The 21,820-nt window shown below is 56.3% G+C and overlaps 2 protein-coding genes and 1 long non-coding RNA gene across 3 annotated transcripts; all 3 read right to left on the bottom strand.

Moving 5' to 3' along the window:
• Positions 1-983: 983 nt before the first annotated feature.
• On the bottom strand, positions 984-2,292 carry LOC124417541 (adenylate cyclase type 10-like). Its single transcript, XM_046905863.1, has 3 exons — positions 2,178-2,292; positions 1,846-2,024; positions 984-1,471 (listed from the first exon to the last, which is right to left on the bottom strand). Exons 1-3 carry the CDS (start codon positions 2,289-2,291, stop codon positions 1,282-1,284), a joined length of 483 nt encoding a protein of 160 aa, XP_046761819.1. The 5' UTR covers position 2,292; the 3' UTR covers positions 984-1,281.
• A 4,507-nt stretch (positions 2,293-6,799) lies between these two features.
• LOC121108253 lies at positions 6,800-7,849 on the bottom strand. Its single transcript, XR_005842649.2, has 3 exons — positions 7,725-7,849; positions 7,115-7,167; positions 6,800-6,887 (listed from the first exon to the last, which is right to left on the bottom strand). It is a non-coding gene; the product is annotated as an uncharacterized LOC121108253 (long non-coding RNA).
• A 285-nt stretch (positions 7,850-8,134) lies between these two features.
• On the bottom strand, positions 8,135-13,454 carry LOC121108319 (adenylate cyclase type 10-like). The gene is made up of 10 exons (XM_040655899.1): positions 12,707-13,454; positions 12,350-12,454; positions 11,715-11,753; positions 11,099-11,242; positions 10,477-10,682; positions 10,129-10,222; positions 9,880-9,968; positions 9,175-9,366; positions 8,853-8,974; positions 8,135-8,249 (listed from the first exon to the last, which is right to left on the bottom strand). Exons 1-10 carry the CDS (start codon positions 13,452-13,454, stop codon positions 8,153-8,155), a joined length of 1,836 nt encoding a protein of 611 aa, XP_040511833.1. The 3' UTR covers positions 8,135-8,152.
• Positions 13,455-21,820: the final 8,366 nt, after the last annotated feature.

Below are 21,820 nucleotides of genomic sequence, written 5' to 3'. Positions count from 1 at the left end.
CTCAGACAGACTGTCCTCGCTAACAAAGTAAACCAGATAAGAAGGCGAAGGAATGAGGAGACAATAGGAGCCAAATAAGGAATTGTAGTAAGGGGCTAAGATCCGGTATGGACAAATCAAGACAGGGCACGATAGCTTAAGTAAAGGTATATAAGCTGTGCTTAGTAGTGAGTAGACGCCATTTTGCTGCTCATCATATTGGTGTGCGTCTGCAGTCATTTGGCCCTGATCAGGTAATTGGTCAGTGTGTGCAAGAGGGCTGACACAGGTGGCTAACATCACAGTTGCAGAAGGCAACAAATGGTGCCCCGTGTGAGGCAGCAGACTGTGTTTGATGCCCTTTGCACGAATACAAGAGCTGGGCTGACGACGGCCTGACTAGCCTGTAGCGGCGGGGAGCCCTGCAGAAGTGCTACATACGGAAATACTGGAAATCTCCACTGCAAAAACACAATCTACTTCTCGCGCTTACGACTTACGGCTTCCCTGTTCCCAACATACCTGGTCCGCAGCCGGGGCTCTTTCCCTGCTCCATGGTGGATGTGTTGGCCCAGGGAGTCTTCTCCGAGAATCTCTCGGGGCGCACCAGAAGCGCCTCCTGGGCCGACCAGCCCCACGGCCCAGCAAAGAGCCTCCTGGCTGGCTCGCCAAATTGGCGTGCGGAATCACACTCTATAACCACAGAGTAGTTATAAAGCAGGTATGTTTACTCAGCGCTGCGCACACGCCGGATGCAGGGGGGTAATCCCTCCAAGCCTGCATACCACAGGTCAGGAAAGGCACACACTTCAAAAACAAGCTGCTTACATATGCACTAGCTGTCCAAGAAGAGGCTGGGTTATTACGATGAGTCCCCCTTCCACAAGATTGACATTTCCCCCTTCCTCCCCTCCCCCCCCCACGTCTCAGTTCTTTTACGCATGCGTGGTATCTCTTGCTGGTTGTCTGGTGGTCTTTCTGATGAAGGCCGTGGTCTTCCTCACTGTATTCTTTCACCTGGCTTTGGCCGGTCCTCTCATCGGCTACAGCTCCGTCCACCAATCCGTTGCTTCTTTGTTAATTTGTGGTTTACTGTCCTAGCCTGCTGTCTGCATTCCAGACGTAGGGTACCTGAACGGTGTCACTTGGAGAAACAGGAGACCCGCTGTCTGCACTCGTTGCCTAAGCCTGTAGAAAAGCATCGGTTATGGGCAGCCAAAAGCTGGCTTCGCAAGGCCACATCTGCAGCTGCCAATTCAGCACGCCATGAAAGCACATAGCTTTTAACCTGACCTATTTTCCTTAATTCAAGGCTTGTCCAATGTGTGAGTCTGCTGCCTGATAGGAGTGCATCTTGCTGTCCGTGTTGGCCTTCATGAGTGCTGCCAGGCGGGAGAACCTCTGTCCGCCAGATGTGCCCTCCTGGCTGTAGAGGTCCTCGAGCAAGGAGAGGCATCTGCTCCGCTGAACCAGCCAGGCTTGCTTCTTCCTCCTGCCACGCAAGAGAAACCGTTGGGCCCAGAGGCACAGCTGTGGAGCACTGAGTCAGACAGGGCAAGGGAAAGCAGGGCGGTGGGGCTAGCCAGATACATTGCTGGAAGAAGGGATTTATCTAGATGACTCCGTGACAGCATCCCTCAGCACAAGCTGCTTTTTACCCAAAGGTGTGCATTCTTCTCCTGTGCTGTGCAGGGGAGGCAGCGTGAGGCAGCGCCATCCCTGGCTCTACCCACACATCACGCCTGAATGCCTCAGTCCTGCTAAGGCTTGGGAATGGGCTGAAACCCGGGCAGGCCTGGGCCTGGATGCGTGAGAGCAGGTACAAAAGGGCTCTTCCTCTCCCGCATTGTCCCTTCTGTTGCTTACCGAGCCTCCTGGGGAAGGAAGGACGCTCTGCCTGTGGCCTGAGGAGCACGCTTCAACCCTTCCCACAGAGACTTGACAAAGGCCCCGGCACGAGTCCGGGGGAACCGCTTTTCCAGCAGTCTCAGCGCCTGCCTGCTCATTTCCTTGGCCAGCTTCACACATCCCACGTTACTGCAGACCTGTACAGGAAGAGGAAGGCATGCAGATGTGGAGGACTTGCCCAAGACCTGCAGAGACTGCAGAAATGGACCAGGGGCTGGCTGTGGCAGGAACATTCCCTGCCAGCAGGGGAAGCGTATGGCTGCATCCCTTCGGACACCCTCCGCTTTTACCTGCCTCTTTACCTCTCCTTTGAGGCTGAAGAAGATGGCCTCCTCAAAGCGGTCGATGGCATTTCCTTCCTTTTTGATGGAGCTCCTCAGAGCCTCTGCTTCGCTCAGCTTCATGAGGGCCTTGCAACAAGCACACAGACAGCAGGTGAGCATTGGTGCAGAGCCTGCGGCCAGCCCTCAGGCCTCCTCCCTGCTAATGCAGCTCGTGCTGGCTAGCAGGGTAACTCACCATGTAGCTGTTGGAGACGTGCAGGTAGGCAGCCGCACACTCCAGCACATAATAGAGGGCTTGGGAAGTGCTGCCCATTGCCCTGTAGTGGCGAGCCAGGGGCACAAGCACTGCTTCGGCGATGGCTTCGCACTGGCAGGAGCACTCGCCACCGTCCTCGGCCCGCAGAGTTGTCTGCTCGCCCTCTGCCAGAATCTCGCCTTCTGCAGGGTGGGTCCTGGCCCTCCTCAGGTGTTCTCCAGCAACTACCAAGGCCTCCCAGCTGCAGCAGTCATCCTCATCAGCAGAGCCCTGGCAGCTCCCCTGCTTCTGGGGGCTGGAGACGCCGAAGCGGTGGAAGGCCACAAAGTCCCCTCCGTGGCACCTCTGGCATTTGTGCGCATGCTTCTCCAGGAAGGCGGCACACTGGCGGTGAATGTTCACCCTCTCCCTCGTGGGCCACAGCTCGTACGTCGCCTCCCACAGCAGTGGGGCGCAGAAGGCCAGGACGTCAGACTGTTGTTTTCTGGACCCCGTGTTCACGGAGGGCCTCTCCACCGCTGCAAGGCAATGAGTCCTGGCCTCAGCCAAAGCGGGGGCCAGACCTCAAGGCTGCCCCAACTGGGGCAAAGGCCACACTTGGGTGAGTGCTGCTGCCGTCTGAGCCCAGCCCGGGCTCCGACCAGCGCCTGCTAGCACAGTGGCAGAGGCACTTCCAACAGCCACTGAGAATCTCCCTCTGCACAAAGGTGCGTGAGCAGGGCCCTGTGGAGCCCCAGCGCTCCTGGGCTCACGCTGCAGCCACCACTTACCGCTTCCTGCCTGCCCGGAGGTGGCCGGCCCCTCTGGAGCACCTTGCACGTCTTCTGGCTCCTCTGTCTTCTTCAGCCGCTTCAGGATGTTGTCCTTCACCAGCATGTCCAGCAGTGGATTAATCCACTGATTTACAGAGATGGGAAGGATGTGAACCAGCTGCTGGGTTGTAAACACCGGCCCTATGATGGCTGCAAACTTCAGAACCATCTGCTTCTGTAGATCCATCCGGTCCAGCTCAGCCAGCGCAATCTCTGCCAAGAAGAAGCAACACATCTCTGTCTTGCCTGTCCCTGAGCCTGAGGTTGGAGAAGCCGGAGAGTTTCACCTGAGCAAACGGGGAGGACTTTGGCCTCCTTTCCTCAGGACGGCACCTGCTGGGCAACCAGAGCCCAGGGTTGGTATCTTCAAGATGGCTTTGCTTCCCCCCCCAGTCACAGGTCACAGGAGCCAGGGAAAACAGAGACACTCAGACAGACAAATGCTCCCAACCGGTGATGGGGAGGGCACGGTCCAGCAGGTATGCACGTCCCACCTACTAGGGGGACCTGCTAGGTCTGCACTGGGTTCATAGCCAGCAGTGCACACAGAGAACACAAAGCATTCTCACCAGCCCAGAGCTGGACTCAGAGCTCCCCCACCCATGGTGTGCAGCTCACCGGTCAGCTCAGAGCTGGTCCACTGCCAACAGGGGAAAACCACAGCCTGCTTGGACTGGAGTCACCTTCCTGGCTGAGCCCCAAGGCTGAGGGGGTGACTCTGCAGCACGCAGGTGCTCAGCCTCTCTCTCACCTGCACCCCGGGAAACGAAGCTGGGGCACAGCCACAAACTGGACGAGCGCTGCTCAGCTCCTCACCTTTCAAGGCAAACGGCAGCATGGGGGTCTCCAGGCTCACGTCTGGTCTGATGGCACACATCCTTTCGCCGTCACTCCCAGTACCTGGGCTTGAGGCAGCTGTGACAGCGGGTGATGCCTTGGCTGCAGAAGACAGGGAGAGCACGGGGAGCATGAACAAGGAGCTGAGCCGGTGTTTTGCCAAGGGAGCAGCAAGGTGCGGCTGTGCGGGAGAGGATGCACCACAGCCAACAGCTGATTGGCAACAAGGGTGCTTACCCATCAGGCTCTGCCAGCTGTCCTCTCCTTCCTTCGGCCTCCCGGTGTGCAACAAGAGCATGTTGTTGCAACGCAGGGAGCGCAGCAGTTCCTCACAGTAATATGGGATGCCAGAGCTTCTCTGGATCAGGAACCTGGGCAGGAGCACAACCGACACCAGGGAAGTAAGGTGCAGCACAGTTCTGGTGGGTGGTGAGTCACTCGGGTCTCGTAGGCTAACCAGCCTCTTCAACATGGCTACGCATGGCTTCTGGATGGGGCGTGAGTGCCTGGGGCCCCCCAGACCCACAGCGTTCCTGGGAATCCATCAGGAAAGGCTGCTGGACAGTGCCTAAAGCACAGAAGAGCAAGCCACGGCAACAGCAAAGGGTTGACACCATCCACACTCTGCTGCCTCGTGGCAGTTGCCCATTCTCAGCTCACACCTGCTATGGCCAGGCTTAAGGAGAGACCCATCAGCCCCGTGGCTGCCTTTTTTGCAGGGCGATTCCCAGCCGTGGTCAGCATAAATGCAACCCCTTCAGAAGAGCTCCCCGACTTGGCTTTACCTTGCCAGCTCCCTGGGGATGCTGCGCACTCCAAGCTCCTGGCAGGCTTTCCGCACCACGTCGGAAGCTTTCAGCCCTTCCAGACGAAGACAGGTGATTCTCTCCGATGTTGTGCTGTCTGTGGCAGCTTTGAAAATGTCCTCTGCTCTGTCATGGCCCGGAGCTAAGCTCATGACCATAAGGACCGTGATGCTTTGGAGCAGGGGCCACATGATAGACCAGGACTCAGAGTCCACGAAGTGGGCATTGTCGACGAAAAATATGCCAAATTCCCCTCCAAGCACCTGAAAAAAAAAATAAAAACAGGTGGTTCTGAGTGGAATCTGGTGGATTCTTGAGCGTCTTCTGGGGAGGACTTTCTCTCCTCAAGACAAGGGGATAGCCAGAAGCCTCTCCTCGGCCACCTCCCTCTCCAGGAGTTTAGCAACTTTGCTTCTGAGAGACTGTAAGGCCTCCTCTAACATCAGTTCCCCCGCAGAAGGAGAGAAGCTGGGCAAAGTTCTTGGAAGGGCCGTGACCCAGGCGCCTCATCCTGCCACCCCCTCAGGCAGCTCCAGCGCGGAGCCCGCAGCCAGCACGGTTGTTTGGCTCCTGTGAGGCGGGAGGAGGGAGACGTGCTCACCTTCTGTAGCACTTGCGTACAAGTCAGGTGGAACGCACTGTTCCATTCAGTGTGACGCATCCTGCACACCTCGTCTGTGATGGGAAACTGTCCAGGAAAGACAGAGAGGAACATAGCTGAGGGTCTAGGCACACCTATCCCGCAAAGCAAGACTGCAGAGCAGAATGCCTCTGCTCTTGCGTGCGGCCAGCACCAGCCCCTCGTCAATGCCACTTCCAGGATGCTGAACGAGACCCAGGGCACATGCATGGCACAGGAGCACCCCATGCACAGGGAGACTCCTGGGCACGGGAATCAGACAGGTGGGGTACGAGCCCCACGAGTCCCAGCCCTGAGCTGAGCTGCTCCCAGCAGAGCATCCAAGCAGGACAGCCTCTCGCTCTCACCTCCACTAAGAAAACATCATTGAGCAAGCAATAGCTGCTCTCTTCTATTGTGCCTTGGAGCACGGTCTGCAGGGCGCGCTGCCTGTCACTGCAAGTCTCACCGGCCTGGAGACCCAGTGCCCTGGCCACCAGCAGACGGATGGCAGAGAAGGGCTGCTGCAAGTTCTCCTCTGCCAGTTCCACAGTGTTGACCCTGCGGTGCAAAAGCAGAAGGCGCTGAGATCCAGAATTGCCTCCCGGTAGCTCCAGCCTGCCTGGACAGCAGTGTTTTATAGGTGAGCCGCCTGGTCCTTTCTGCAGAGGAAAGCGGGACTCTCCAAGTGCGTCGTGGAGAGGACCGAGCTTTCCACTCGTCGTATAAGAAAGAGTCCCCGTGGGCGGCTGCAGGCCGGTCACTGGGAGGGCTGGCCGCGGCCCCTGCGCCTCCGCAGCCCCAGCCCGGCTTGCACTATGCACCCCCTGCAGAGGCACTCATTGGGTTAAGAAGGAAGGCCTCAGCAGGTGGCGGGTCTGTGTCTGCCGCCTGGCCCACAGCAAGGCTTTTCTGCCCCAGTGCTCCTTCTGGAAAACAGCCAGAGGGCAAGCAGCGCTTCTGAGGTGGGCCACCTTGCTTCCTCTCAGCTCCTCAGCTGGAGCTCTTTCCGTCTCTTTGTGCTCGGCCCAGGGACAAAGGAGGAGAACAGTGGCTCACAGAGCCAGCTGGAACTCTCTGAGGAGGTGGGTACTGTTTGGCTGGGTCCACAGCAGGCTTTTTTGGGAGGCTGCAGTGCAAGGGCTGGGCACAGCAGCACCCGAACTGCGTTCTGCAAACGCCAGGGGATGGGTGGCGGAGGGGTGCCAAAGCGACAGCTCCACAGTGCTTACCTGTGCCCAGCAGCCCGGCCTAAAATGGCCAGCTCGGCAAGTAAGTGGCTCTTTCCAGAGCCTGGAATGCCCACAAATGCCAGGACGTGTGGTTCTTCCAAATGCTCATAGGCCTCCAAGCAGCATTCAAAGCGGTCAATCTCTGCCTCCCGACCTGTGCAGACCCACAAGGAAATGAGCTGCTGCAGCGTGCTGAAAAGCGGGGAGCCCCTCCACTTCTCTCCCCCATCCCGCAGCAGAGAGAGAGGGAGGAAGGGAGGGAGGGAGGGAGCGAGGAAGCAGCTGCGTGGCGCTCAGCTGTGTGCCAGGGGCAGCCCACAGCAGAGCCCCCAGCACTGGGCAAAGGGAAGCAAGTGGGCTTCGGATGAGTTCTCCACCTACCCAGCAAGGGACCATAGGGTGACCTCTCCTCGGCAACGCCCACGTCACGTTGTCTAGAAGGGGGAGAAGAGCAAACAGGAGTCGCCTAATGGGTCAGAAGCCGGAGCACGCAGAGCCTGCTGTGGAGGAGTGGAGACCCCCCTCTCAAGCAGCATCTTACTCCGAGCATGTTCCCCTGGCCAAAGCTCAAGGTGACACACCAGCACAGCCTCGAGCATAAGGAAGCCCAGCAGCCACAGCACGACAGCCGAAGCTAACAAAAGTCCCTTGCCGGAGGCAACAACCAAAGAAATTCAAGATGAGGAAAGAAGCCAGGCTGTACTGAAGAAGCCGCTCGGACAAAGAACGCAAGGCTACCCTGTGTGTCCAAAGACAGGCCAGCCTTCCCCATCCCGGTGCCATCATTTCCACACTCTTAGCAGCAAGAGGCACAAGGGCACAGAGGCAGAAAGCAGACCCGCACCAGGGCTTCCGATTTTCTCAGCCACAGGCAAGGGAGGTCTGTGGGAGAGCAGCCTGGTCTCGCTGCAGAACTCGAGCCCTCTGCTCGGCCAAGGTCGTACCCCTGAGGCCCCTCTCCCCTCACGTGCACAGCTCAGAGAACACTTACTGCTTCTCGGTGGTCCCCACGTATTGATAGACAGTGGTGGGACTGATAACGCCTTTCAAGTTTCTCTTTGGTAACGCTCTGAAGCAGTAGCTGGGCAGGCGAGAGGCTGCGCAGGTCTCTGCATCACAGGACACCACCCCCGGGTAGGCCACCATCATGCAGGCGGCCAAATTCACCTTAAAGCCAAGGGCTGCCACAGAGAAAGAGCATACGTCAGCGCAGTTGGGAAACCTTCAAGGCCAAGGGCAACCTCCCCTCCTGGCACAAGCCAACCCAACTGCAGGGTAAGCGGACCCAAAGGGAACCGCACGTCTCTGAGCCCATCCTCCCGCCCCAAGGCCCCAGCAGGCTGTAGCGTGTCCTTGCCTCAGCCCAGCCGCCTCGTCCACACCGATGCACTGAAGCAGAGCCATGCCAGCCTCACACTCCTAAGACAAAGGAGCCCTACCTGTGTGTTCAAACCTCTCGGGATGGCCAGTGAAGCCGCAGAACGCTGCCCCGCTGCTGACCCCAACAGACACTAGCCTGGCACACAGAGAGAGTGGCGTGGATTCAGCAGCAGCCCTGCTGCAGTCCTGCTCGCCCCGTTCCATCCCTTCCCACCTCTCCCCCCCCTCCTCAGCACTGGGACCACACGCACCAGCATGGGTCCTGGGGACTTGGAGAGCTTGGGGCGCAACACGCCCCGGTGGCAGGGGACGTAGGTAGGGCACAGGCAAGACCGTTTGGAGCCCTCCCCCGAGGCCTGATGGCTGCAACCTGCACCAGGCCACAGGCTCTTCTCCTTAGCGGGGAGGCAAGCAGCTGCTGCCTGCACAGCACTCACAATGGCAGCCACTGGAGGTCGAGGGACCGGGCCCAGGCCTTGCTCCTGGCCCCCTCGCCCAGAGGAGCCTGCCTCTGGCACCGAGGAGCTCCATGCCCTGGTGAGGGCTCGCTCCGACACGGTGACTGGCAGGCGGCACTTGGGGGGACTGTGCCTGGCTGCCGTGGGCTAACCTGCCACCTCTGAGACACCGCCTCCTTCCTGCCAGGGGCGAAGGAGGACAAGCCAGAGGGCACGTCTCTTGCTCATCATTCCCCTCGTGCCGTCCCAGGCAGCACACACGCCCCATAACGTGCACTCACTGGAGTTTTCTCAGGCCCATGGAGGTCATGTGGAAGATCTGCATAGCGCATTCCAAGGCGTGGGTGATCTCGTGGGCCAGCTTTTCTCCAGGAAATCCAAACACGCAGAGGAAGGTGCAGCCCTGCAAAGAAGAGGTGCAATACATCTTGTTCTACAACACCGATGGCCAGCAGCTGATGCATTCCACCGCAGGCACTGGGGAGACCAGCGGAGCTTCAGGTCAACCCACAGATCCCAGCAGCCGGGCAGAGCGGCTTCCCATTCCCCTGCTGCCAAACAGGCAGAGGCACCCCAGGGGTGCGATGGCTGTCACGCACTCACTTTGTCAAACAGAAGAGTTTTGTTGATTTCACCCTTGTGAGGGCTGATGATGCCTGAAATCGTGTTGCTGCAGTCACCGAGGCTGCTGCTGAGCTCGATTGCGTTGATCCTGTCAGCAAACTTCAGATGGACAAAGAGGCTGGTGACGGGCCGTAGCTCAGAGCACAGCTCCAGCGGCACGTCCTCACGAAGCTGCAAGAGCAGAGCACAACAGCTTTGCCAGCCTGCTCTCCCAGGGGCTTCTCTGGGCCCACAGCAGACACCGAGGGAGAGCAGGCGTGCAGGCAATGCCAGGTGCTACTGGAGGATGGGGGAGTCCTCCCAGGTACCGAGTCCTGGCACAAAGCTGCTCTGTCCTGTGACACGTGCAGACACGAGGGAAGACTCTTTGCCCTCCCCTAGGCTGCTGAGCGGGATCTTGTCCCGGAGCCCCCCGGAGGCTCCCGCCCCCATGCCTGCGCAATCTCCAGAACAACAGCCGTGCAAAAGACAGAGGGAAGTCTGCCTCTCACCAGCCGTGCCTCTCAGAGGAGCTGCACAAACGGACAGCTTCTGGGCACGTCTGGCCACAGCAGCCCTGGCATCTCTTTTCCTCCGTCGGGCTCTCGCCTCAGACTGCACTTTCTTTTGGCTGCCCATTTTCCCAAGAGCTCCACACTGTTTTCTGCCCTCCCTGCACGCAGCCGCCAGCAGTGGTGGCCATACCTTCCGGAGAACAGCTGTCGATAAGTACTTCTCCAGCCTCGCTGCCAGTTCAGAATCATCGCACATCCTAAGAGTCGGCCTTCGGAGGCCTAAGGAAAGGAAACGCAGGCCGTCACTGGCAGGGCAGGCCTACAGGGCCTTGGGAAGCTGGACACGGCGAGGGAAAGATTCTCCTGTGCTTGCTCCTGTTCGTGCCTGTGAAGCAGGCAGGGCCCACCTTTCCAGCCAGTCACAGGACAAGGAACTCACCCGTCCCTTTCAAATGCCTCTCCCCTCTGGCACTGCTCAGCTGGACTACAGCATCTTTCCATTCTCGGCGAGCTAAGCGCCTCATTCCCACAACCTGAAGACACACAGGAGGAAAGGAATGCCACTGGCCTCCCCAGAAGCCCCAGGGCACGGGGCTTGCCCCTCCACTCTCACTTCCCAGAGAAGGGCAAGCCCACCTCTCTGGACTTTCAGCTGAGGTGCAAGGCCAACAGCTTTGGCTCTCTGCCTACGCTTACGGTTACGGCTGTGGCCACGTTCAGCCTCTCAGCCGCCTCCCCACCCAGGTGCGGGTCTTCCAAAGGGCTCCAGGACACCCCATCCACTCACCTTCACGGCCCCTTTGCCAGCAAGAGGCTTGGCCCTGATTCGCTGCTGATCACACAGCTCCCAGCAGGTCTGTGACAGCACTACCTCATGGGCAGCCGAAAGCTTTTGGGCCTTGACAACTTCGTCCAGGGCTCCGCTGCAGACGAAGAAGTACTGACGATCCCCGCCTCTGACGGACATGAAGGAGAGCATCCCGGCGGAGATCCCTGGGGAGAGAGAGACCAGCGGCGTGAACACAGGGAACCTTTGGAACTCGGCGGCCCCCAGCTGCACAGAGGCTCAGCTGACGCCCAGCCTGGAGACAGGCCCAGGGAGGGGAAGGGCCTCGTGCGTCCTTCTCAGGCCCATACCGCCACAGGTCCCAGAAACGGGCGTTTCTACCTCCCAGCGGGGTCAGACGTTGGGGCCCCCATGGACGGAGCAGGCTGTGCTCTGGGACCCTCACTGGGAGCGAGGGGCCTGTGCTACAGCTGACGCCAGGCAGGCAGGGAAGGAGCCCCGGCCTCCCCCGCCCTCGCTGCCTCCTGCTTGCCCTGCAAATGCTGGCAGGGGAGGCTATCCACTGGCTCTGGAGGGTACTGGGGCTGTGCATGTGGCACAGCTGAGCCATCTGTGCCCGTACCTATCTTCAGGTGGAGCTTGAGACCACTGTGCGTGTCATAAGTGCCGTACTTCTTCTGGACCTTCCTGCAGCACTGCAGCGCCAGGTTGATGGCCGTAGGCAGCTGAGGCCCTGCTGCTCTCCACAGCACCAGCATGGCATCCCCTGGGGAAAGCAAGGGGCAGGTGAAGGCTCTCCCGAGGGCTGACTCTCCCTGAGTTGCATCCAGCCGCAGGGACAGCAGCAGGCAGCTGGCCGGCGTGCCGAGGAAGAGGGGACTGTGGGAGGGTGGCATCCTGAAGGACCTCCGGGGAAGCCTGGCCTCAGGGACCCCTCCCATCTGCTGGGCCAGCCACAGCAACCTCCAGGGCAGCAGAGCAAGAGGGTGGGTGGTGGGGGACAGCAGTGAGGCCAACACTCCCCACCGTGAGCGCCCCTCGGCACTGAAAGACGGGGCTCCCTGCCCCCCCCACTCCCCCACCCCCCACTTCTCCTGCAGGGAGAAGCCCTGCTCAAAGCTGGAGGCAAAGCAGTTCCCCTTTGCTCTCCGCAAAAAGCAGAGTGGAATCCAGGAGGCTTCCGTGGGAGACGCTGCGCATCAGCAGGACACCGACTCTGCCTCCTCCTACGTACACACCTGCAAACTTCAGGATGTCTCCTCCAAAAGCCAGCACCTCTGCAGACAAAGAGAAGGAAAAGCAGAGTTACAGGGACACCTTCATCCAGGAGCCACGGGAAGAGCCACTGCGCCTGGAGAGGAGCACCGTGGCGGTGCAGGACCAGGCCACGGCTCCAGAAAGCCCTGCTCCCAGGACCGCTGCGGCCACAGCCCTGGAAGTCGCACAGCTAGCAGGGAGGCAGCGCCTTGAGATGCGGTGCACAGCGTGGTGGAAGCAGGAGGGCACCTCTGGAGTGCATCTGCTCCAGCTCTGCGCACCCCTCCGCTGAGGCGGAGCCACCCGGAGCCGCTTGCCCGGGGCCACATCTGCAGGCCTCGTGAAGACCTCTGGGTGGGGAGCCCCCCCTGCCTCCCTGGGCAACCTGCGCCGCAGCTCAGTCGACCTCACCGCAGAGGCCTCTCCTTCTGCCCAGCGAAGCCTCCCGCCTTTCAGTTTGTGCCCACCACCTCTTGACCCGGCCCCACCAAAGACAGCCCGGCTGCGGCTCCTCGCCCCTTCCAGGCAGGCAGGAGCGGGCGGCCCAGCACGGCTCTGTCCACAGTGAGCGAGCCCCAGGGCTCGATGCCCGACAGCCCAGCAGCACGGCTCTTACGTTCCAGAATGTCACCCATGTAGGCGTTGAGGGTTTGCACCATCTCCTCAGCTCCTCTCTCTGGGCCGCTCTGCTGGATGCACTTCTCTGCCAAGGCAGTGAAACCTGCCAGAAAGACAGCCGCAAATCAGGACGCCTGCCTCTGCGTGCACTGGTAGCTCACCCCTTCCCCGGCCCCAGCTCAGCGCTCGTCACAGCCATGGCTGACGGCCCAGGAGAAGCTGCCCGCTCTTTGGGCAGCACGGCAGGAGGCCTGCGCAGTGACAAGATGGCCACCCTGTCTCGCGGCAGAGCTGCCGAGGGCCTGGAGCATCCCATGGGCTCATGTCTGTGGGGGCTCCGCCACGCCCAGCCCACCTGAGACATCGGCCAGGAGCAGCACTCCCTCAAAAATCATGGGGTAACCAATGTCTTTGAACTCCTCACGGAGAAGGAGGCTGGGGAGAAGCACCACTTTCTTCCCCAGATCGGAGTAGTAGTACTTCCTCTCCCAAGCAGAAGCCATTGTCAGCGCCCTGTGGTACCGGGGTACCTCAGAACAAGACGACCGTGCCCCGCTGCGAGGGACGAGGACGAGACGCCCACCGCTCCAGGCGGCACAGTGAGCCCAGGGCCGCTCTGAGGGGCGGCCGAAAGAGCAGCCGCTTCCCCCGGCAGGGAGCGGCCCAGGGCTGTTCCCAGGACTCCGAGACGCCTCAGGCACGGCGAGCCGGGACCCGGTCCCCGACGGCAGCTGGCTGAGCAACGGAAGGGCGGGCAGCGCGTGCGCGCAGGCTGCTTGTGCTGGCTGTGACTGGGTGGAGTTCCTTCTCTTTGCGGTGGCTGTTACGGTGCTGTGTTTTGCAGTCGTGATGAGCGCCTCATCCCGACTGGGGGCTGGGCCGGTGGCCGGTGCACGCAGCCGGTAAGCGCGCAGAGTCGGAGTCCACGCTGAGGTGTCTGCTTTAATTCTGCACAGAATCAGGTGCTTGGCAGTCCTTTGCAAAGCCAGCACGCTCCCAGACGGAAGCGTGGCTGTTGACACACAGCTGTGGATGTGCACAGAACTGTTTCTCTTTGCAGTTTGTAATTGCTTGCTCCGTTTCAGGATTGCAATGGGAGCCATAGATAGTGTAAGCCGTGCTTGAGGATGAAAGAATTTCTCTGGTTGTGCAGTGTTGCAGACACTATGCAACTACAGGCAGGAGAAAGCAAATGCTGGAGCTTGAGGCACTAGCTGATTGCCATGAGCCTCGCACCCTTCCCTATGCAGTTCTTTTAACCTTGCGCAGACCTTCTGCGGCTTTACTCATCCAGTAAAGAGCAGTCTCCAGTTTACAGTCTACAGACCGGTAGACCTTCTGCAGCTTTACTCATCATCCTGGGCTGAACAACATCATTTCTGTGATCTTTGTTCAACTCCAAAGATGAGGAGAGCTCCCATTACGGAACGGCTGCTGCTGGACCTCCAGCATCGACTCTGTGCCTAAGGAGACTTCCAAAATAAAGGTTTTAATGGGGAGAAAGTCACTTAATTTTCTAAATAATCACTTTCTAAAACATTTCCCACGTTTGTTTTTCTTACCTGTCGCCGACACCTAATTTATACTAATACGCCTAATTTATCCTTAATGGCGCCCTAAAAGAAGACTTAGGATCACAGTGTTTGCTTCTCCAAAAGCGGTTTGAATAACGCTAACGCCTCCGGACCGCACGTTGGCAATTTGCTCGGGTGAGTTTGGGAAGGGTTGCGCTCATATGCAGGAAAATATCGCCCTCTGCTGGAGTTTGGAAGGATAATTGTGAATTTCATCAGCACGCGCGCACGCAGAAGTTACAACAAACGTGCAGCTCGTACAGCATCCTCCGGAGATTAGGCACACACACCAAACTACGGCAGGCTCTTACTTGCCTCTGTGCTTTTCTCAATCTCGGTCGTATTTGGTTTAGTATCTTAGCCTATTGCGATCGTTAGCCTTATTTCAATGACAGCTCTTTGGCAAGGTTGCAACGATTGGTCTGAAATGTTCCCTTGGCAAAGATGGGTTAACTGCTACTAAAATGCAGCCTGGGAAATCTGAATTTGCACACATCAACAAGAGAGAAAACCTGAACTGGCAGCCTTTTCCAATACTTTCACAGCACCAGCAGCTAAATTGTGAGAATTGCCATCAAAGTCATTTCCTTGGTGCTGAATCAATGGTTTGGATCCGAATTAGTTTGAATCATCTTCAGATACATCACTGACTTCTTCAAGTATATCACGACGGACTTTCAAGGCCAGGCTCTGAGCAAGCAGACTGAGCTGTGATCCCAGTTGATTGCAGGGGAGGTGGACTAGATGATCTGTAAAAGTTCCTTCCAGCTCTGAGGATTCTATAATTCTCTGGTTAGTCTATGTACGTATGGACAGATACAAAACACATATGCTCCTACAGACAGAAATAAACAGAAATATGTGGATCTGGTAAAATATCTCGACAGCTACTCCTGCGGAACAGAGGCATAGGATTTGGTAGTACCTGGGGAGTGTCCCAGTTCAGGGGAGATGCCGTTCATAGATGCTATGATCCATGAGAGCTCAGAAGGTCTCATTTAGAATCGCGGTCTACCTTGTGACTAAGGCGAGTTTCTCTTGTCCATAGAGTGCCTCTCGTCCATAGAGTGGCAGTGCAGTTTCCTCTTGCCTTAGAGACAAAACAAACAAACAAACAAACAACACAGAAGGAAAAGATTGTGTTGGGGGACGGCAAACAGGCCACCCCTTTTATGACGGTGGATAAATTCACCAGATACTGGCTTTGGGTATCTGGTGGTGGTGCTGCGGCAGGGTGGTGTGTCTGTGTAGTGGGGACATTTGGTAAGAACGGTTTCACAGTTTTTTCTGTTGAGAGGCTAGTCTTGGCTCCGAATAGAGTACAGGTTACGGGCTGACCTAAGCTCTGCAGAAAAGGACCTAGATTTCCTGGTAGGTAACAGATTTTCCGTGAGCCAGCAGCGTGCCCTTGTGGCCAAGAAGGCCAATGGTATCCTGGGGTGCATTAGGAAGACTCCGGCCAGCAGGTCAAGGGAGGTGGTCCTCCTCCTCTACTCTGCCCTGGTGAGGCCACATTGGGAGTAGTAAGTCCAGTTCTGGGTTCCCCAGTTAAAAAAACACAGGGAACTTCTAGAGAGAGTCCAGCGAATGGCCACAGAGATGAGTAGGGGCCTGGAGCTTCTCGCATATGAGGAAAGGCTGTGTCCCCAGACATCAAGCCTTGCAGTCACCTGGCAGGCTAATGATGAAGCTAACACATTGGCTTAAGTTAGATGACTGGAAAACACATCAGCAGAAGTCATCGCCCACTGCCTGCATTGGAAACTATGACATGAGGAGCAGAAAACCATGTGGGCAGTGGCTAAAGTACGGGACTGCCCATACAGTTTCTGGATATTCACAGAATCACAGAACCACAGAACAGCCCGGGTTGGAAGTGACCTCAAGGATTACGAATCTCCAACTCCCCCACCACAGGCAGGGCCACCAGCCTCCACACTGAATCCTGGACCAGGCTGCCCAGGGCCCCATCCAACCTGGCCTTGAACAGCTCCAGGCATGGACAGGGCAACCACAGCCCTTCTGGGCAGCCTGTTCCAGCTCCTTACCACTCTCATAGTGAAGAACTTCCCTCTGGCATCCAACCTAAATCTTCCCTCCTTCAAGTTAAAACCATTTCCCCTTGTCCTGCTATTATCTACCCTTTCCAAGAGTTGACTCCCCTCCTGTTTATAGGCTCCCTTTAGGACTGCACACTGCTGGTTCATGTCCAGCTGCTCGTCCACCAGGACCCCCAAGTCCTTCTCCACAGGGCTGCTCTCAAGGGGTTCTTCACCCAGTCTGCATAAACACCTGGGATTGCCCCGGCCCAAACGTAACACCTTCCATTTGGCCTTAATGAACCTCATTAGGTTGTCATGAGCCCACTTCTCCAGGCTGTCTGGGTCCCTCTGGATGGCTTCCCTTCCTTCCAACGTATCGACTGCACCACTCAGCTTGGTGTCATCTGCAAGCTTGCTGAGGGTGCACTCCATGCCACTGTCTGTGTCACTGATGAAGATGTTGAAGAGCACCGGTCCCGAGACCGACCCCTGAGGGACATCGCTTGTGACCGGCCTCCACCCTGACACAGACCTGTTGATCACAACCCTTTGGCTGCGACCAGCCAACCAATTCTTAATCCACCAAAGCGTCCAGCCTTCAAATCCATGCCTCTCCAATTCAGAGAGAAGGATGTGGTGAAAGACAACACCAAAGGCTTTGCAGAAGTCCAGGTAGATGACATCCATCGCCTTTCCCCCATCCACCGAAGCCGTCACTCCATCATAGGAGGCCACCAGATTGGTCAGGCACGAACTGCCCTTGGTGAAGCCATGCTGGCTGTCTCGAATCACCTCTTCCTCTCATATGTGCCTTAACATGTATGCTCTTGCCTGGGTCTTCCTTTCTGCCTTTCTTAACAATGGGAGTAAGGTTTCCCTTTTTCCTGTCACCGGGGACTTCACCAGACAGTCATCATTTTTCAAATACGATGGAGAGCGGCTCGGCAGCCACATCAGCCATCTCTTCCAGAACCCTGGGATGGATATCATCCGGTCCCGTGGACGTATATATGTTCAATTTCATGAGGAGGTCTCCGACAGTGGGATGGAACCCGCGCCTCTCACCCACGCCTAGATCTTCAGGGTCCTGGCAGACATGGGGAGGAGCCGGACCACCCGTGAAGACCGAGGCAAAGCACTTCTTGAGCACCTCAGCTTTACCCATGTCTGAGGAAGCCAGCTGTCCGTTCTTATTTATCAGAGGGGGAACACTCTTCTTGGCCTGTCTCCTCCTGCTTATGTACCTTGGTGATATTTTTCACGTCCCTCGCCAAGTTCAGCTCTACCTGTGCCTTGGCTTTCCCAGTCTTATTTCTTCACGTGTGGACAACGTCCCTCTATTCTTCCCAGGCCACACAACCCTGCTTCCACTTTCTGTCCGTTTCCCTCTTTTCCCTCAGTTTAAGCTGCAGGTCCTTGCTCAGCCCTGCCGGTCAGCCGCCTCCCCTGCCCCGTTTCTTCTGCTGGGGGACTGAGAGCTCTTGCGCTCTCAGAAGGGTGTCCTTAAAGAGCTGCCACCTCTGTTCTGTACCCATGCCCTCAAGGACACTTTCCCAGGAGATCCCACCCAGCAGTTCCTTGAGCAGCTGCAAGTTTGCTCTCCTGGAGCTCACGGTCCTGACTCTGCTTTTTGCCAGGCCTGCGTTCCTCCAGGTCACAAAGTCCACCAGGGCACGGCCACTGCAGCCCAGGCTGCCTCCAGTTTTAACCTCTCTAATGCTCTCCTCCGCACCGGTGAGCACCAGGTCCAGTAAGGCTTCACGTCGGGTTGGTCCATCTATTACCTGGACCAGGAAGTTGTCCTCGACAGACTCCAGGAACCTCCTGGATTGTCTGCCACCCGCCGTGCCGCTATCCCAGCAGGTATCTGGACAGATAGCAGGACAAGAGCCCCTGAGCACGACACCTCCTGCAGCTGAAGCAAGAAGGCTCTCACTCGAGGCTCCTCTTGGAAATACCCCAAGAATTCATCAGCACGGCATCTCTGATAAAGCAGATTTTATTTGCAATTGCAATGGCACGCAGAAAACAGGATGACATCTTTTCAGCCCCATTAGCCGACGCTTCTCTCTTCCTCCCCTGGTTCCTCATTGGCTGAGTACTTCAGGTTCACAGTCTTCCCGACGCTCAACTAAACGTACAGATCCTGGCTAAACGTAAAGTGTTGCTAGCTAAGCGTATACTGCTAATTAATTGACTTCCAACCCTTGCTTACTCAACACTAGGCCACCACTCCCGGACACCTGCTCGTCCTAGGACAGAGAGAAGGCTGGAAGGAGGATGGAGGGAAGTATCTCTTGCATCCCTCTTGAGCCAAGAGTGAGACAGTTCGACCTCATGCGGAGGCCCTGGCTTCTCTGCTGCTTGCTAAGTCTGTTGTTCTTTTGCTAAGAGCCTCCTGGCAAAACAGAATAGCCTTTCAATACGCTTTGTAGTCTATCATACAAAAGCTGCAGCCTTTGTACTTGTTAATTACTTGTTCCTTACTTCACCTACCTACTAAGCATGCCACAACATGGAAAGTTTACCTAACGGCACTATTAGAGACCCCCCTTTGTCGGAATGAAGAGAAACCCAGAAAGAACTGTTAGTACCCACAAAGGACAACAGATGGCAGCACAGACCACAAAAGACTCCTCTTGTTCGTTCCAACTGCAGAAACAGCATTCCATTCCCACATTCCCCCCGGCTGATAGGTGGCGTTTCTCCACTGAGCCAAAATACGACCCCGAATGGTCTTTTCCAGAATTTCTTTGGACCCCCTTCATCCCATAGCAGCTGCTTATCCCAGCCGCTCTTCGGTACCGGGTGAAAATGCCCTGGGTGTGGCTGGGTGATGGAGTCCACCTGCTTCCCCAGGGCACGGGAACACCGAGTTCCCCGGGCAAGAGTCGTGACCAGCGTCCCCCAGCAAGACAAGGCTGCCTCAAGCAGGGACTGGAATTCCACAGGTAACGTTTTTACAACACAAACATCGACCAGTTACAAAGACAGACAGTGACAATGACTAATACAGCAATCTGTACAAGGGGCGGGATCCCGCAGGAAGCTTTTTTGCTGCTTGCATCCCATTTCGGGGTCCTCTCAATCAAAGGCAAAAAGATCTCAACTCCCTGAGTCCCAAGAGCAGGTCCAGAAAGCAATTTTCTAGGTCGATCACACTAAACCCTTCATGTTCCTGTGGGATCAGGCTCATTAAAGCATAGGGGTTCGGAACCAGGGGGCGTCGCTTGGGAATTGTTTCATTCATTTTTCTTAGATCTTGTACCAGCCCATAGGTACCACCTGCCTTCTGTGCTGGCAAAATTGGAGTGTAATAGGGTGACAGACAGAGTTCCAGAAGACCATTCTTAACCAAGGTTTGTATCACAGGCTTTAGACCCGTTATCCTTTCTAAAGGTATGGGATCTTGTCGCTGCTTCACAGCTTCACTCCCTCCTCGGACAGTTATTTTTTTCAGGGAGTGATTGTGAGTCCACCCCGGCTTCCTTGCCCTGCCCACACCTTTGCATTTATCTATTTTTTTCATCGTCGGCTCTTAGCAGATTCACTGACACCTTTCTACCTGTTTCACAAGTTCTCAACTGCAGTCCTCCTTTAACTATTCAGTCTCTCCCCAGTGAATTGGTCCCTGCTTCTGGCACACAAGACAACTGCCCTGTGACTATTTTATCTCCCCATTTTAATTCAGCAGTAATTCAAAAAGTGAAACTATCATTCCTGATCCCTCTACCTCCGTTATTCCTAAGGTGTTCCCAGTTAAATTAAATCCCAGTATTTCATAAGCTGAATTGATGACCAAGAGCAAGAAGTGATCAAACTGTTCTGCTAATCCAAGAGGATCTTGCATTAAAGGTTTCGTTTCCCTTTTGAAATTTCTCACCTCTCCACTCGCAAGTGGGGAGTTTACATCTCCTCTGTCCCCTGATAACATTGGAACTTCCCTAAGAGGATACACGGAAGTGCCAGTGGGGATAATGGTGTTAGATTTAGGAAAGGGAGAATTTATAACCTCCCTTTTGCATTGTTCCGATTCTCTCTTAAGCTGGCAGAGCTCTATCTTTTCAGTATCAGCACTAGTCACAGAGCTCGGTTCAGGTGGGCTGTTAAGGGACTGATCTGAGCCAGTACCCTGCACTCTGTCAGCTGTCTCCAGCCTCCCTCCTGTAGGTACAGGACTTGACTCGAGGCCAGGACGGCAAGGGGGGGAACACCGCTGCGTAGAGGAAAGTGAGTGAGTTTAATCCTAGGGAAAAGTACAGGGAGCACACAGCTTAAAGGATCCCGTCGGGGGTTTCTCTGTTCTTCCTTATCTACGGAATTTTATCTAGCCATGATTGACCGCTGCACTCCCTAAATCCAACAAGCAGCGTATGCGGACTCCTCCTGGTTATTCAGGCCGTACAACAACACGACATCTAATCATTTTCTGTTTATCCTTATCCCTGGTTCTTGAACTTCTCTTCCAGTTTTTCAACCTATTTCCTAAAGGACTTATAGCAGGCATGTACCGTCAAGCAACCCTTCTGGAAAGACGTTCACGTACAGCGTAGGAGTCCCAGACCTCGACCTCCAAGGCAGTACTTAATCACACACGATTGTTCCTACCTCGCTCTGTGCACAGAGTTGCCAGGAATTACCGGGTCAATCACACAACACCGCAGTGCCCGCTGTCCGTCCCTATCCCCCAGCTGTTCACAGATCTTGCCTCTGAAAACCATCCTCGGGTCCGCAGCCGGCTCCACAATGAACCACCGCTGCCACCCCACAGGGCTGCAGAAAAATGAGCGGGGTGCACCGTCCTGTGCTGCAGAGGCGGAGGCTCACCGTGGGCGACGCTGTTCCCGGGTTTCGGCACCAGACTGTGAGAAACACGCTCAAGATCAACAGTTTCTAATCAGGCAAAGAGCTCTGTGAAGAGCAGCTTATTCGTTATTGCAATAACGGGCAACACCTACTACTACTGCAGTAATAGGCAATCCCTACTGACAAGGGAGAAACTGCACAACTTGCCCGTGAAATCCATTCCGTGACATACCCTGGGTCCGATGCAGGTCAAGCCTCTCCTGGCACTCACTGGTTGAGCATCCCAGGCTCACAGTCCTCCGACGCTGTTGCTACGTTACACTTCTACGCAATGTCTGCTACCAACCTATTGTCTTTGGGTATGTTCTGTACCTTTGATGGCGATTGGAGGACAATCTTTTCAACAACTCACTTTCAACTTAGCACACTCGTTCCGGCCTGTACCGGACTCTCCCCTACCCTATAGAGTTACCTGACCTAGTGCCTGCGCCAACTGTACCTAGGTCAGATCACCCCAGCCTCAACTTTACTCTGTTCAGGAGCTTTCTTTGTGAAAGGCAACTTATCCTGTGCTACATACGGAAATACTGGAAATCTCCACTGCAAAAACACAATCTACTTCTCGCGCTTACGACTTACGGCTTCCCTGTTCCCAACATACCTGGTCCGCAGCCGGGGCTCTTTCCCTGCTCCATGGTGGATGTGTTGGCCCAGGGAGTCTTCTCCGAGAATCTCTCGGGGCGCACCAGAAGTGCCTCCTGGGCCGACCAGCCCCACGGCCCAGCAAAGAGCCTCCTGGCTGGCTCGCCAAATTGGCGTGCGGAATCACACTCTATAACCACAGAGTAGTTATAAAGCAGGTATGTTTACTCAGTGCTGCGCACACGCCGGATGCAGGGGGGTAATCCCTCCAAGCCTGCATACCACAGGTCAGGAAAGGCACACACTTCAAAAACAAGCTGCTTACATATGCACTAGCTGTCCAAGAAGAGGCTGGGTTATTACGATGAGTCCCCCTTCCACAAGATTGACATTTCCCCCTTCCCC

The sequence above is a fragment of the Gallus gallus genome, chromosome Z, assembly GCF_016699485.2.
Source record: "Gallus gallus isolate bGalGal1 chromosome Z, bGalGal1.mat.broiler.GRCg7b, whole genome shotgun sequence".
Classification (NCBI taxonomy): Eukaryota; Metazoa; Chordata; class Aves; order Galliformes; family Phasianidae; genus Gallus; species Gallus gallus.
Note: the sequence above shows the minus strand (reverse complement) of the source record. Positions and strands in the feature narration are given on the sequence as shown.

What these genes read in the sequence shown, in the direction of transcription:
- LOC124417541 (XM_046905863.1), bottom strand. Translation starts at nt 2,291, where the DNA reads ATGAAGCTGAGCGAAGCAGAGGCTCTGAGGAGCTCCATCAAAAAGGAA. An exon ending in AAGGAGAGGTAAAGAGGCAG is followed by an intron (nt 2,025 to 2,177) that starts GTAAAAGCGGAG and finishes CTTCCTGTACAG; the next exon opens with GTCTGCAGTAACGTGGGATG. An exon ending in TTCCTTCCCCAGGAGGCTCG is followed by an intron (nt 1,472 to 1,845) that starts GTAAGCAACAGA and finishes CTTGCGTGGCAG; the next exon opens with GAGGAAGAAGCAAGCCTGGC.
- LOC121108319 (XM_040655899.1), bottom strand. Translation starts at nt 13,454, where the DNA reads ATGGCTCCCATTGCAATCCTGAAACGGAGCAAGCAATTACAAACTGCA. An exon ending in GCTCCTGGCCGATGTCTCAG is followed by an intron (nt 12,455 to 12,706) that starts GTGGGCTGGGCG and finishes TCTTTCTGGCAG; the next exon opens with GTTTCACTGCCTTGGCAGAG. An exon ending in CGACAGCTGTTCTCCGGAAG is followed by an intron (nt 9,367 to 9,879) that starts GTATGGCCACCA and finishes CTGCTCTTGCAG; the next exon opens with CTTCGTGAGGACGTGCCGCT.